Source organism: Budorcas taxicolor, chromosome 18 (genome assembly GCF_023091745.1).
Source record: "Budorcas taxicolor isolate Tak-1 chromosome 18, Takin1.1, whole genome shotgun sequence".
Taxonomy (NCBI): domain Eukaryota; kingdom Metazoa; phylum Chordata; class Mammalia; order Artiodactyla; family Bovidae; genus Budorcas; species Budorcas taxicolor.
In genome coordinates, this window is record NC_068927.1 from 6402696 (window position 1) to 6416037 (window position 13342).

The 13342-nt window shown below is 44.9% G+C and overlaps 1 protein-coding gene across 1 annotated transcript in view; it reads right to left on the bottom strand.

The window, feature by feature from the left end:
- ADAMTS18 (ADAM metallopeptidase with thrombospondin type 1 motif 18) overlaps positions 1-13342 on the bottom strand; it is a 150253-nt gene that overhangs the window by 135487 nt on the left and 1424 nt on the right. The window contains exon 3 of the mRNA XM_052656549.1: positions 11265-11581. Coding sequence (XP_052512509.1) covers positions 11265-11581 — 317 coding nt within the window. The remainder of the gene's footprint in view (positions 1-11264; positions 11582-13342) is intronic.

Sequence of the window (13342 nt, forward strand, 5' to 3'; positions counted from 1 at the left end):
TTTGATATGTTATCACCACCCCCCATGTTATTACTAAGTGCCTGCCACTGTTCTAGCATTATACACAGAGCATTATTTCTTTTGATTACATCCATAACCCCCCGAGGAAGGAACTACAATTATCCTCATTTTGCCAGTGAAAAATCAAGCCCAGAGAGGGTAAATAGTTTGACCTGGGTCACATAGAAAAGGCCGGCACTGGGGTTTCAAAGTCTGAGCTCAAAGCCATTCCCCACTGCCCTGACTTCTCATGTGTGCCTTGATCCCAATCTTTATTGGTTTCTTAGCTCCTTCCTCTTTGATTCTTTATCTTCCTCTCATTTTCTGATTTTATGTCTTCATCACTGATCAAGTGGTGGCTACCTTCCCCCATAAAATCCCCAGGATTCTCACCAGCATGACTGCCAACATCCAAGGGCTCATTTCCTGTTCTAAGGAGCCTGAAAAGGCTCCAGGCCAGGAGTTTCAATGACCATTTCCTTCCTAGATTCTCTCCTAGACCAAAGTCAAGAATCTTCAAGGAACTTCTATGTGACCCAGCAGTTCTACCCCTGGGTCTATATCTGAAAGAAACAAAACCACTAGTGCAAAAAGATACATGCACCCCAGTGTTTACAGCAGCACCATTTGCAACTGCCAAGATGTGGAAGCAATCTAGGCGTCCATCAGCAGATGACTGGATAAAGAAGAGGCGTGTGTATGTATGTGTGTGTGTGTATATACATATACACACACAATGGAATGCTTTTCAAAAAGAATGAAAGTCTGCCACTTGTAGCAACATGGATGAACTTATATGCTTAGTGAAGTAAGACAAAGAAAGACAAATGCTACATGATATCACACAGGGAATCTGAAAAATACAAGAAACTCGTGAATATCAAAAAAGAAGCAGGCTCACAGACATAGGGAACAAGCTAGTGGTTATCAGTGGTGGGGGCAATAATGGGGAAGGGGCGTGAGAGGTACAAGCTCTTATGGATAAAAGTAGCTGCAAGGACACTGCACGACAGGGGATGGAGCCTAGAGCCTTTTAAAATTGTGAATCACTGTCATATACACCTGTAACTTTATAATACTGTTCACGAGTGTGTGTGTATCAGTCGCTCAGTTGCGTCTGACTCTGCGATCCCACGGACTGTAGCCTGTCAGGCTCCCATGAAGACAAAGGGAGAAGGCAGCCATCAACAAGCCAAGGACAGAGGCCTCAAGAAAAATCAACCCTGTTGACACCTTGATGTCACATTTCCGCCATCCAAAATGTACTAAGCCCCTCAGTCTGCGGTTCTCTGTTATGGTAGCCCACGTTCTTAAGTCTCTAAGTCACGTCCGACTCTTTCGCAGCCCCGTGGACTGTAGCCCACCAGGCTCCTCTGTCCATGGGATTCTCAAGGCCAGAATACTGGAGTGGGTTGCGTCTCCCTTCTCCAGGGGATCTTCCCGATCCAGGGATGGAACCCAGATCTCTCACACTGCAAGCAGATTCTTCACCATCTGAACCACAGGGAAGCCCCACTGTATACCAACTACAACTCAATTTAAAAAAGCAAGCTACAAGTAAAAGAAGAGTAACTGAGGAAGGAATCCGTCATAGACCATCACGATCCTGAGAGAGAGAGAGAGAGAGAGAGAGAGAGAGGCAGCAACCACTGCCCACTTTACAGATGAGAAAACTGAGGTGCAGCACGCAAGATTCACAGTTCCGGTGCTCGGGAGACTGATGCTCAGCAGCCATGCTTTAACAGGCTGAGCACACAGGGAGGAAGGATCAGCCTTTTGCCTTCCCATGAGAGCACCCTTCAGATCAGCCTGGGGATCCTGCTGTCTGGCAAGAACCTTGGCAATTAAAAAAAAGGAGACTGGCTGGCATTTTGCAAAAAGTGTTGTTCTGAGCAAATTATCATCTTCACAAACCATGTCTGAAGAGGGCCTATAGAAAAGAGGCCAAAAAAAACAAAAAAACTTTTAGCCATTGATGAAACAAGTAAAAATCTAAGAAAACATCTCTGACTTGGGTCAGCCTGTGTTCAAAACCTTGTAAATAGAACCCAGTCTAATCCTTAATTTCACGTGATGCTCTCAAGCGACTGAAAAGTTGCAAGGGGGTGTGTGTCAGGCAGCAAACCTCTGCTGGTTAACGAGGCCTCCCAAAGCAGGAGAGTCTCCGCTTTCTTTCTGCCTGTCTGGACTAAGGTCATTTAACTTCAGCCCTTTGATGAATGGAAATCAGCTTTCTAAAGACTACCGGGCAGCCAGCAACAGCAACTCAATGGCAGAACTTTCTGAGTCATAAAACACTTCTGAAAAAGAGCAAGATCAAAGTGTCCCCACTGAAATCCAACTGCTTCCAAAGCTCCTTGCAGGGACCCAGGCTCTCCAAAGAATGGTCCCTTCAGTCATAGTCCAAAAAGACCACCACCAGGAAGGAGACAATGGGGACAAGAGGGCAGCCAGCCATGGAGGAGAAACACCACTTACGGTTTCACGGCTGGGGACAAGGCAACAAGAAACGGAAACCAAGTGACAAAATCGCAACCAAGGCTGGAGGGACCTTGTGGTACCCACTCCACTCTGAGCCCCTGACGTGATGCTGAGGCTAGAGCCGAATCCGAGACCGGATAGAAGACGCCAGAGAAACAGCACAGCTCTCTACCATTCTTGCCAGCCTGGTCTGCTGCGGAGGTGACTAGTCAGAGGTAAAGACTAGATCTGGGTGGAGACGCAACACAGAGAGCATCTTTGCATGCCTCTTCCCTGGATCTTCATGTGGTGAATGGAGCTGAGTCTCCAGACTCCTCAATCAAGAGGTGCATTTTCCCAACTGGTGGACCTAGTAACTGGATTCATCAGGTACTATTAAAGGGCAAATCATCTTAGACCTAAGGATTACTCTTCCAGGGTGAAGCCTGGAACCCTGGCAAGTTGTTGATGGAAGTGTGGCTTAAAAGGGAGGTGGGCAGGGAAGTCATCAAGTTCGTCAAAATTCGACCTCTTGGAGCTGCACCATGCATGTGAGCACATTAAAAGGTGAGAAATGTATGAGAGCAAGGACACTTGCTTAAAGTTTCCTGAACCTTATGGGAATATATGGCCATGAAACCACCCTTTTATGCCTCAACACCTCTTAAGAGTCAGAAATCAATACATAATATTACAGTATCTCTTTTAGGAATCATTGCTTTGGTGATTTTCTTGCCACTGAGTGTTAGTTGTTTAGTCCTGCCTGACTTTTTGTGACCCCAGGGACTGTAACCAGCCAGGCTCCTCCGTTCATGGACTTCTCCAGGCAAGAATACTGGAGTGGGTTGCCATTCCCTTCTCCAGGGGATCTACCTGACCCAGTGTCTCCTGCATTACAGGCACATTCTTTACCATCTGAGTTACCAGAGAGGTCTACTAGACTATGAAGAGAGGTTCCCTGAAAAACAGGTTCCGTGATCAAATTAGTTAGGGAAACTTTTAAACAGATTAGGCAAAACCTATAACACAGGCTGTTTCTGACTTGTTAACATGCTAATCTAAAACCACACTCCATGAACCGTTTGTTACAGGGCTCTGTTGAATAATAGCTTAGTTCAAAATCAAATAGCAATTTCTGGGTCTCGCAACTCCACTCCATCTCTCCCTCGGAAGGAAATGCTATGAAGCAGAATACAGCATCCACCTTTTCTCCCCTCATGGCATGCAGGATCTTAGTTCCCTGACCAGGGATCAAACCCATGACCCCTGCAGGGGCAGCATGGAGTCTTAGCCACTGGACCATCAGGGAAGTTCCTACAGCATTCCTTTGCTTGCAGCTCTCTCCACCCTGTGCTCCAAACAGTGCCTGACATAACAGAAGTTCATCAGTAACTGAATGACATAATCTTTCCAGTCAGTTCTCCAAATACGACATTTCTACTAAGTTTTAGAAATAGGCTCACTCTGTCAGACCAACAGCAAATGTAAAAACGATTTGCCTACATGTTCAATGTCTTAACCCAGTGGTTCTCTCATGTTAGTATGTATTAGAATCATTTGGAAAATTAAAAAACACATATTCCTGGGCTCAGTCTCGTTGACCTTCTGTTGTACATAAAGACATTGAACTTTTCAATACCTCAAGCGAAGCTGGGGCTTCCCTGATGGCTTAATGGCAAATAATCCGCCTGCAGTGCAAGAGAGGCAGAAGACATAGGTCTGAGTACTGGGTTGGGAAGATCCCTGGAGGAGGAAATGGCCACTCACTCCCGTATTCTTGGCTTGGAAATTCCATGGACAGAAGAGCCTGGTGGGCTACAGTCCACAGGGTTGCAGAGAGTCAGACACAACTGAACACACACGCATGCAAGTGAAGCTAATGTAGCTGATCACACTCTGAAAATTATTGTCTTCCTGAGAAAAGAGCACAAAAGTTCCACTCTTGGGGGCAGATGCGTATCTCAGATCTCCTCAGATGCAGGAAGAAAGACACAGGTTTCTCCTAGCATCCCAGAAAACAAAACTGAGAAATACAGATGAAAGTCATAAGAAGAGAGGTTGTATGTAGTTCAACATTAAGACGAAGGGTCTCCTGACAACGCATGGGCTTCCTGGATGTGCTAAGCATTTCATCTAAGTGGTACTCAGGGGAAGCTGGGTACAGTGTAAAGCATGCGCGTGGCAGAGGGCGATTAGATCCAGTTCATCTGCAACCCTGAGATTCTGGGACACAGTTTTGCAAACTCAAATAATGTTCACAGGCTGTAGGGCCACCAGGCGTAGGGGGCGGTGATGGGCTGGAGAGAGTTAGATCCTGCTGAAGGTCACAATTTAAAAAACCACCACCTCCAGAAATAATGGTAGGCAGGATTCACAAATAGAAGTTTGGAACTCCTGTTTGATGGGTTATTCCAAGTAAATAAGAATTGATACTTTCGAACTGTGACTCCTGAGAGTCCCTTGGACTGCAAGGAGATCAAACCAGTCAATCCTAAAGGAAATCAACCCTGAATATTCATTGGAAGGACTGATGCTGAAGCTCCAATACTTTGGCCACTTGGTGCGAAGAGCCAACTCATTGCAAAAGACCCTGATGCTGGGAAAGACTGAAGGTGGGAGGGGAAGGGGGCAACAGAGGATGAGATGTTTAGGTGGCATCATGGACTCAATGGACATGCGTTTGAGCAAACTCTGGGAGAGAGTGAATGGCAGGGAGATCTGGTGTGCTGCAGTTCATGAGGTCACAAAGAGTTGGGCATGACAGCAACCGAGGAACAACAACAAGCCGCCTACTGAACTGATGAATAAAATGAGGTCTATCGTGGTGGGGAGTGGCAACCCACTCCAGTACCCTTGCCTGGAAAATCCCATGGATGGAAGAACCTCGTGGGCTACAATCCATGGGGTCTCAAAGAGTCTGACACGACTGAGCGACTTCACTCACTATCATGGGGGCAGGTACATTTTAAGACAATATTTTGAACAGAATTTAATTGTGAATTATTAAATTCCCTGCTTGAGAAATGCTTACTGGAGTAGGTGTACATGCATATATATTCATATATATTTCACTGTTAAAACCTTTGGGCTTCCCTGGTGGTTCAGTAGTAGAGACTCTGCCTGCCAATGCAGGCTCAGTCCTTGGGTCGGGAAGATCCCCTGAAGGAGGAAACAGCAATCCACTCCAATATTCTTGCTGGGAAAATTCCATGGACAGAGGAGCCTTGTGGGCTACAGTCCATGGGGTCACACAAGAGTTGGACAGCACTGAGGGAGTGTGCGTGCACGCACGCACATGCATGCACACACATGCGCACACACACACACACACACACACTTTAACCCTTCCACCCTTTCTAAGCCACTCCCGGGATTCCTAGCCATCAAGAGAATGGTTAGCTTTCCTGTCGGTATTCTGTTATCTAAAGGTGACTTCTTACTTTTTTAATACACACTGATGCATACAAGGAAGTTGCCAGCACCTTGAAAGTCATTCTGTTGCCAGTTGTCCAGCCCCACTCTCGGTGAAACTCTGATGTAGACATTTCAGGGGGTCATCTCTCTGTCTCCTCAGTGAAGTGATTCCTCAGTCGGAGCCTCAAGTCATCTTCCAGCGCTCACTATTGCCCCTCAACAGTGTTTCATATGCAGATCAGCACCGTTAGAGGTGCACAGCCACGCTACCAAAGATAAGTTGGCAAAGGTGTTTTTGCTCAGAATTCTTGCTTCTATTCACAAAGAAAGGGAAAAGGGCCACAATTTGGGCTGAAGACACTTGCAGAAATGCCCCACTTTCAAAAGCTTGCTTTACACCACTTTGCTTTTACAAAAGACGTTAAAAAACAAAAACCCCAAAGCAAAAATGGCGATGAGTGTTCATCTGTTGGTTTTCCAGTGAGCCCTTACAGAGGCAGCTCTCACCCCCAGCAGAGGAAGTGGCACCACCAAGCCCCCTCCCACCAAGCACCTGTGCATCAGGCTGCTGTAGCTCTGAACTACGTCTGTGAGCCGTTGTGCTCCATGCCCGCTTCTTCTGTGCACTCACTGCCAAGATGTGTCCTAAGGTAACTGCTTCTTTGCTTTTGTCATTTTGGCTCACAGAAGGCTTCATAGAAGACTCTACTTTCAGGTAACAGAGAAAACTTATATACGATTGCTTGTCCATATATGATCAATTAATAGAGCATAAAAAAGGGTATAGAAGTGGCCAGTAGGCATAAGAAAGGATTCGACTTCGTTAACCACCAGAACAATTCAAACGAAACCCATAATGTGGTACTGCCTTACATCCGTCAGTGGGAGTGTCTCAAATGGAAAAGAGAGATAATAGCAAGTGTTGATAAGGATCTGAAGCAACTGGAACTTTCACACACTGCTGACGGCAGCGTCAATTAGTTCAACCACTCTGAAAAGCTGTTTTGCAGAATCTAGCAAAGGAAAGGGAGAAGGCAATGGCACCCCACTCCAGTACTCCTGCCTGGAAAATCCCATGGACAGAGGAGCCCGGAAGGCTGCAGCCCATGGGGTCGCTAGGAGTTGGACACGACTGAGCAACTTCACTTTCACTTTTCACTTTCATGCATTGGAGAAGGAAGTGGCAACCCACTCCAGTGTTCTTGCCTGGAGAATCCTAGGGACGGCAGAGCCTGGTGGGCTGCCGTCTGTGGGGTCGCACAGAGTTGGACACGACTGAAGCGACTTAGCAGCAGCAGCAGCAGCAGCAGCAGCAAAGGAGAACATATATATTTTACCCTATGACCCAGAAACTTCAGCCTTCAGTATGTTTCCAACAGAATGTGTAAGTTTACCAAAAGGCAGAGACAAGAATGTTTGGTAGTATTCTCACAACAGCCCCAAACTGGAAACAATTTCAACAGCCATTAACAATTAGAAACAACACAGAACATTCATACAGAGGAACACTGTATGACCCCCTCTTAAGTAAAATTGTTTTAAGTAGATGACATCAAGCTATGCTACAAATTAGGACAGTGGTTACTTCTGGTGGGCAGTGACTGGAAGGGGATGAGGGATGGGGAGTGGTCTTTCCAGGCACTGGCATACAGGGATGTGAACTTTGTGAAAATTCATTAGGCTGTAAACTGTGATTTTTGCACCTTTCTGTATATACACTATACTTCAACAGAAGTTACAGAAATCACTACAGAGCAGTGTCTCAGCTTTTTCACTTGGGGTTTGATCCTCTTCCCTGTTTTATTTTTCTTTTTGTTTGATTAAGGATGGCTGTATGGGTTTATATTTTGCAGTTCTTGGCAGGACATGGGAAGGTGTGTGATGCAAGAGAGATAAGCTTGATACCTTCCCCACCCCATACCTAGTGGGCCCTGATGGGGTAAACCAACTGATAATTAGACTCAGATGCCTAGAGATGGCAGTAGTCTTAGAAATCATTTCACGTGGTTCAGGAGAGGAAACCGAGGCCTAGAGAAGTAAAGTTAATTAAGTCTATGTGGCTGGTTTGTTAAAAGAAACAATGTGAATTCCATGGTTTCAACTTATAATGGCATTATAAAAAAAGAACGAAGTAATACCACTTGCAGCAACATCGATGGACCTAGAGATGATCGTAGTAAGTGAAGTTAGTCGGAAGGAACAAGGCAAATATCATATACCACTTATATGTGGAATCCAAAATGATACAAACTTATTTCCAAGACTCACAGACTTGGAAAACAAATTTATGACGACCACAGTGGAAAGGTGTGGAGAAGGACAGGGATAAATTAAGAGTTTGGGATTAACATGTATATACTACTATGTATAAAACATATAAATCAACAAGGACCTACTGTATAATACAGGCAACTCTACTCAATATTCTATGATAACCTATATGGGAAAAAAATCTGAAAAAGAATGGATTATACATATACATATAACTCAATCACTTTTCTGTACACCTGAAATACAACATTGTAAATCAAATTATAGACCAAAGGGGACAAGAGAGGATGAGATGGTTGGATGGCATCACTGACTCGACGAACATGAGTCTGAGTAAGCTCAGGGAGTTGGTGATGGACAGGGAAGCCTGGCGTGCTGCAGTCCATGGGGTCGCAAAGAGTTGGAAATGACTGAGTGACTGAACACATAAAAATTGAATTAAAAAAAAAATCAGACTGGTATGCAAAGGAGAGAATAAAGATTAGGAGTTTGTGATTAACATATATGCACTTCTATGCATAAAATAGATAATCAGAAAGGACCTACTGTATAGCATAGGCAACTCTACTCAATATTCTGTGATAAACTTGAATGGGAAAAAATCTGAAAAAGCATGCGTGTGTATATGTATATGTGTGTGTGTGTGTGTGTGTGTGTGTGTGTATAAACTCAATCACTTTGCTATACACCTGAAACTGACACAACATTGGTAAATCAAACTACTGTCCAACATAAAATAAAAATCAAATTGAAAACACAGAAACAAACAAAACCAGACTGGCATGAAAAGAAAAAAAATGAATATTGGCCTTACACACAGGCAGATGTGGTTTCCAATGACTTCTTTCACTTCCATCCCAAAGGACCTACTGCATAGCACAGGCAACTCTACTCAATATTCTGTGATAAACTATATGGGAAAAAATCTGAAAAAGAATGTGTATGTATGTCTGTATGTGTGTGTGTATATATATATCAGTCAGTTCAGTTCAGTCGCTCAGTCGTGTCCAACTCTTTGCGACCCCATGAATCGCAGCACACCAGGCCTCCCTGTCCATCACCAACTCCTGGAGTTCACTCAGACTCACGTCCATTGAGTCCGTGATGCCATCCAGCCATCTCATCCTCTGTCATCCCCTTCTCCTCCTGCCCCCAATCCCTCCCAGCACCAGAGTCTTTTCCAACGAGTTAAGTCTTCGCATGAGGCGGCCAAAGTATATATCTATATAAAACCCTCAATCACTTTGTTATACGCCTGAAACTGACACAACATTGATAAATCAAACTACAGTCCAACATAAAATAAAAATCAAATTTAAAACATAAAAACAAACAAAGTCAGACTGGCATGCAGTGAAAAACTGTATATTGGCCTTATACACAGGCAGATGTGGTTGCCGATAAGATGAAACTGTGTAGCCTGCCTCATTCTACATATGAAGTAGCTCTCTGTTCCCTGTTCTAAAGTGAATCTCCTTCTTAGGAGAAACAACCCAACATCTATGCATATGGGATCAGATGAGCAGGGTCAGATTTCCTATCACTCACAGAGAGTGGAATCCTGAGCTCATCCAGCGTGAGGAGCCCAAGTGCCTTCCTAGACCTGCTGTAGCTCTTTGCATGTAGGAAGTCACGTCACCCCCACAGCCCTGCAGCGTAAACCCTCTTGCCATTCTCACTGCAGAGATGAAGACGCTAAGACACAGGGAGGTTCCTAGCTTGCCCAAGGCCCTTCTGGTAAGGGCCAGTGTGAAAATGACCTTGGACAGACTGTTTCTAACCGCTGGGTTATGTGGAATGGGGTGGTGTAAGCCACCGTGATGGAGGGCCTGACCACCTTCTGAAGATGTCAGGATACTGAAATAGAAGAGAGGAGGATGCTTCCAAAAGGTCAGGAGACTCATCACCACCAAACCAACCAACCAACCAACACAAGATATATTCACAGGCGTGGGTGCTGCCTGTGTGTGTAACCAGGTTAGAATATGTAGTCACCAGTAAGCCATATCGTTCATTTAAACAGATGCAGCTTAGTTGAGAACTGTTAAATCTTTGCTTCACTCTATAAAGACCATAACAAAACATTGTAACTCTGATTTGATGAACCGTTTTAGTTATGTGTCAAGCCACAACATGGTGGCGGGGGTGGGGGTGGGGGGAGCGGGGAAAGTTAACGTAATAAAGTTTCAGCTAGCCAAGAATATGAAAGTCCTCATTAACCAGCGCCTAAGCCCCACTCTCTTGCTCAGTCAGAGCGTATCATGTATATTACTAACTACATGCTGAATTGAGGTTTCCTCCTGTTTTCCTTCTTCTAGCCACACCAGAGCGAGACCACTGTGCATCTCAACACACACACACACACACACACACACACACACACACACATTTCTGTCAGTTACAGACACTTCCCAACTGTAACACAAGATGGCATCAACCCAGATCGCCAGTTACTAATGCACAAATGCCCAAATCCTGAGACAAGTATCATTTATCCTAATATTACAGGTCTCGAGCTCAACAGTGAGGATTACAGAGGAGGCAATACTGCTTGTCCCGAATGCTTTTAAATGCCCTGCCTTCCTGGATGTCACACTTCACCCCACCAGCCCGCACACACACCACACCACATTCTAAAAGGATGTCTTACTTGCAGGACAACACTAACGGATTAGTGGAAAGAAAACAGGAGGCCTCCCTTGCACAGGGAAGGTCAGGCTTCTCAGGGCTGTGAATGTACTCCTGCATTAAATAAGTTTCCCTTGTGTCAGAGCACTGTAGAGGCATGCAGCTTGCTAGATTTATATAAAGCCTGGTCTCTCAAGACTTTCCAAAGCGAATGGCATCCATCAAATTAATTTCCTCAGGGATCGCCTCAAACATGGAGAATGAAGAGGCCCAGACCAGTAAACATCAAAAGAACGTTCTCAAATGGTAACTGAAGTTCTATTAGATTTTCTTTTTCTGGGAGCAGCTTAGATTAATTCAGCTGAGAAGATTCTACGTATCAGAGCTGACAGTGTGAATATGTAGAGCTGGCTGCAAGAGCGCTCGGTATTATAGACATCTGTTCATTCCAGTTACACAAAACACAGGCGAGAGGGAGTCGGGGTGCTTACCAAGCCGGCGCACGTAGACACAGCGACGGAGGACGAGCTGTCGTTTCTGATAAATCCCTGATAGAAACATCTCGGCACCGCGGGTTCCCGAGTCTCTGAGGCACCATCTTTCCCAAGTACCTGGACAATAAAGTGACTGCTCAAGATCGCCGAGGGCTTAAGTTCTAAGTGTAGTTCCTGTCCAAATGCTGAAAATCGGTAATGCAGGGAGCTGCTGGCACTCTGCGCCGACCGCTTTTTCCTGCCGTTGTGCAAAATGTCGTGGGAAATATATGACCCGCCCGAGTCCACTTCTACTGGCGTGACAAAGACGTAATCTGCAATGGGAAAGGTTTGGCTGTCAGCACCCGAGCCCAGGACGCCCCGGGGGCCCCTTTCCCACAGGCTGGCAGTGAGCAAAGCACAGCTGAAAGATATTTGTCTCCACTGCCATGCACCTAGACGATATATCACTCAGAGCAGCTCATGACAGGGAGAATTTTGTGATCTTGACAATTAGCTCCGCCACAGTCATTCCTCCAGAAACTAAGAGTCAAGCACCGTCCTGCTGAATGTCAAGAATGTTCGTGGAAAATGCCACGACGTCCACGGTCTGCAGAGAGAGGTGGATTTTTTATATATCCGTCATGGAGTCATCCACACATCAAAGTTGACTTGGAGGAGACAATATTATAACCATGGAGACATAAAGTCAAAGAAAGGAACTTTCCCCCAAGATAATACCTCTGTTTAAAATACATTGGGAGCATTTGTGTGTCGGGGCGGGGGGGGGGCAGGGGAGGGGAGGAAGATGGACAGAGCTTAAATTTCAAATATAACTCATGGCGCTGAGTAACTTGAGATGAAATCTCAGGTAATTAACAAGTAACTGCCATTTTATGCTTCCAATATTAATTATACGTGATAATAAAACTCAAGCACTCATATCACCCAATGTTTTACAGCGAGCTTTCTCTGGGACAATTCCATTTACTTGTAAGCATAAAATAGAGTGGATACATAAAAATGCCTCGGAATTGTCAGGACTTCCTTCTACAGTCTGATGTTGAAAATTGCTCAGACATGTTGGTGGGGGCGTGTCAGATCAGGGGACACCTGGAAAGACGTGTTTAAAAATACCTTCCCCATTGCTCCCTAGAGCAGCACTAATTGCTGCTTGTCCCGGAGAGCAGAAGTTAAACAACAATTTGCTGCTTGAAAAAAAAAAAAGGCCAGCACACTGTTTTGTATCACAGGACATTGAAACTGAAAAGTATCGTCCACAAAGTGACTTGGAATATGCCCTCTGCGCATTAAAAAACACTCTGGGTTTCCACTTTCTAGGCACAGAATGGGAAACTAATTTGGATAGTGTTCAGAAAGATTCCAAATAACTAAGAGGCATGTTTGAGTCACTTGGGTCCTTGGTTACTGGAGGAGGAAAAGCAAGAGGAATTTCCCTTTTCCCAAAATAGTCAACAACTGAAAAGGAAGGAAAGAAAGCTAAAGAATGAACAGAAGCCCTGTAGCTAGCAGGGATCAATGAGGGATATTCTATTTGGTCCTATATTTGAATTAAAAAAAAATCCCAATATGGCAATTTTCAATGGTGTTCTTCTGTATATGAATCATCTGAGACTCAAACTGCTTGAGAAACCCATTCTTACAATGTTCTTGCCATTCTTCCCATTTTTTCTTCACTTCTTTAACTAGAAATACTATCTAATTGACATGCGTAACAGAAAGCAATTGAAAAAAAATGTTTTTCTCTTAACCTTAAAAAGTTGAGCAGCACACATACCACTTCCCTTCAAAACCTCTACTATGGCGCTTTCCGTGTACAAGACTTTTTGATGAAACACAGCAAGAAAACACCTCCTCCCTCCCTCCCCCAGGCTAAAACCTAACTGTCAAAATCACACATGCTCCAGACAGTCTCTATGCTATGTTGATTCTTACCTCCTTGTGCAAAGCCACCTGAAGCTCTGCCTGCTCTTAGCTGGGAGAACACGCAGGAGCCTTATCCAGCCAGCCTTCCTCGAATCAGCCTGCAAAGCCCCCTACCCAGACACCTGCTGCTGGTTTGTTTGCAAAGGGAG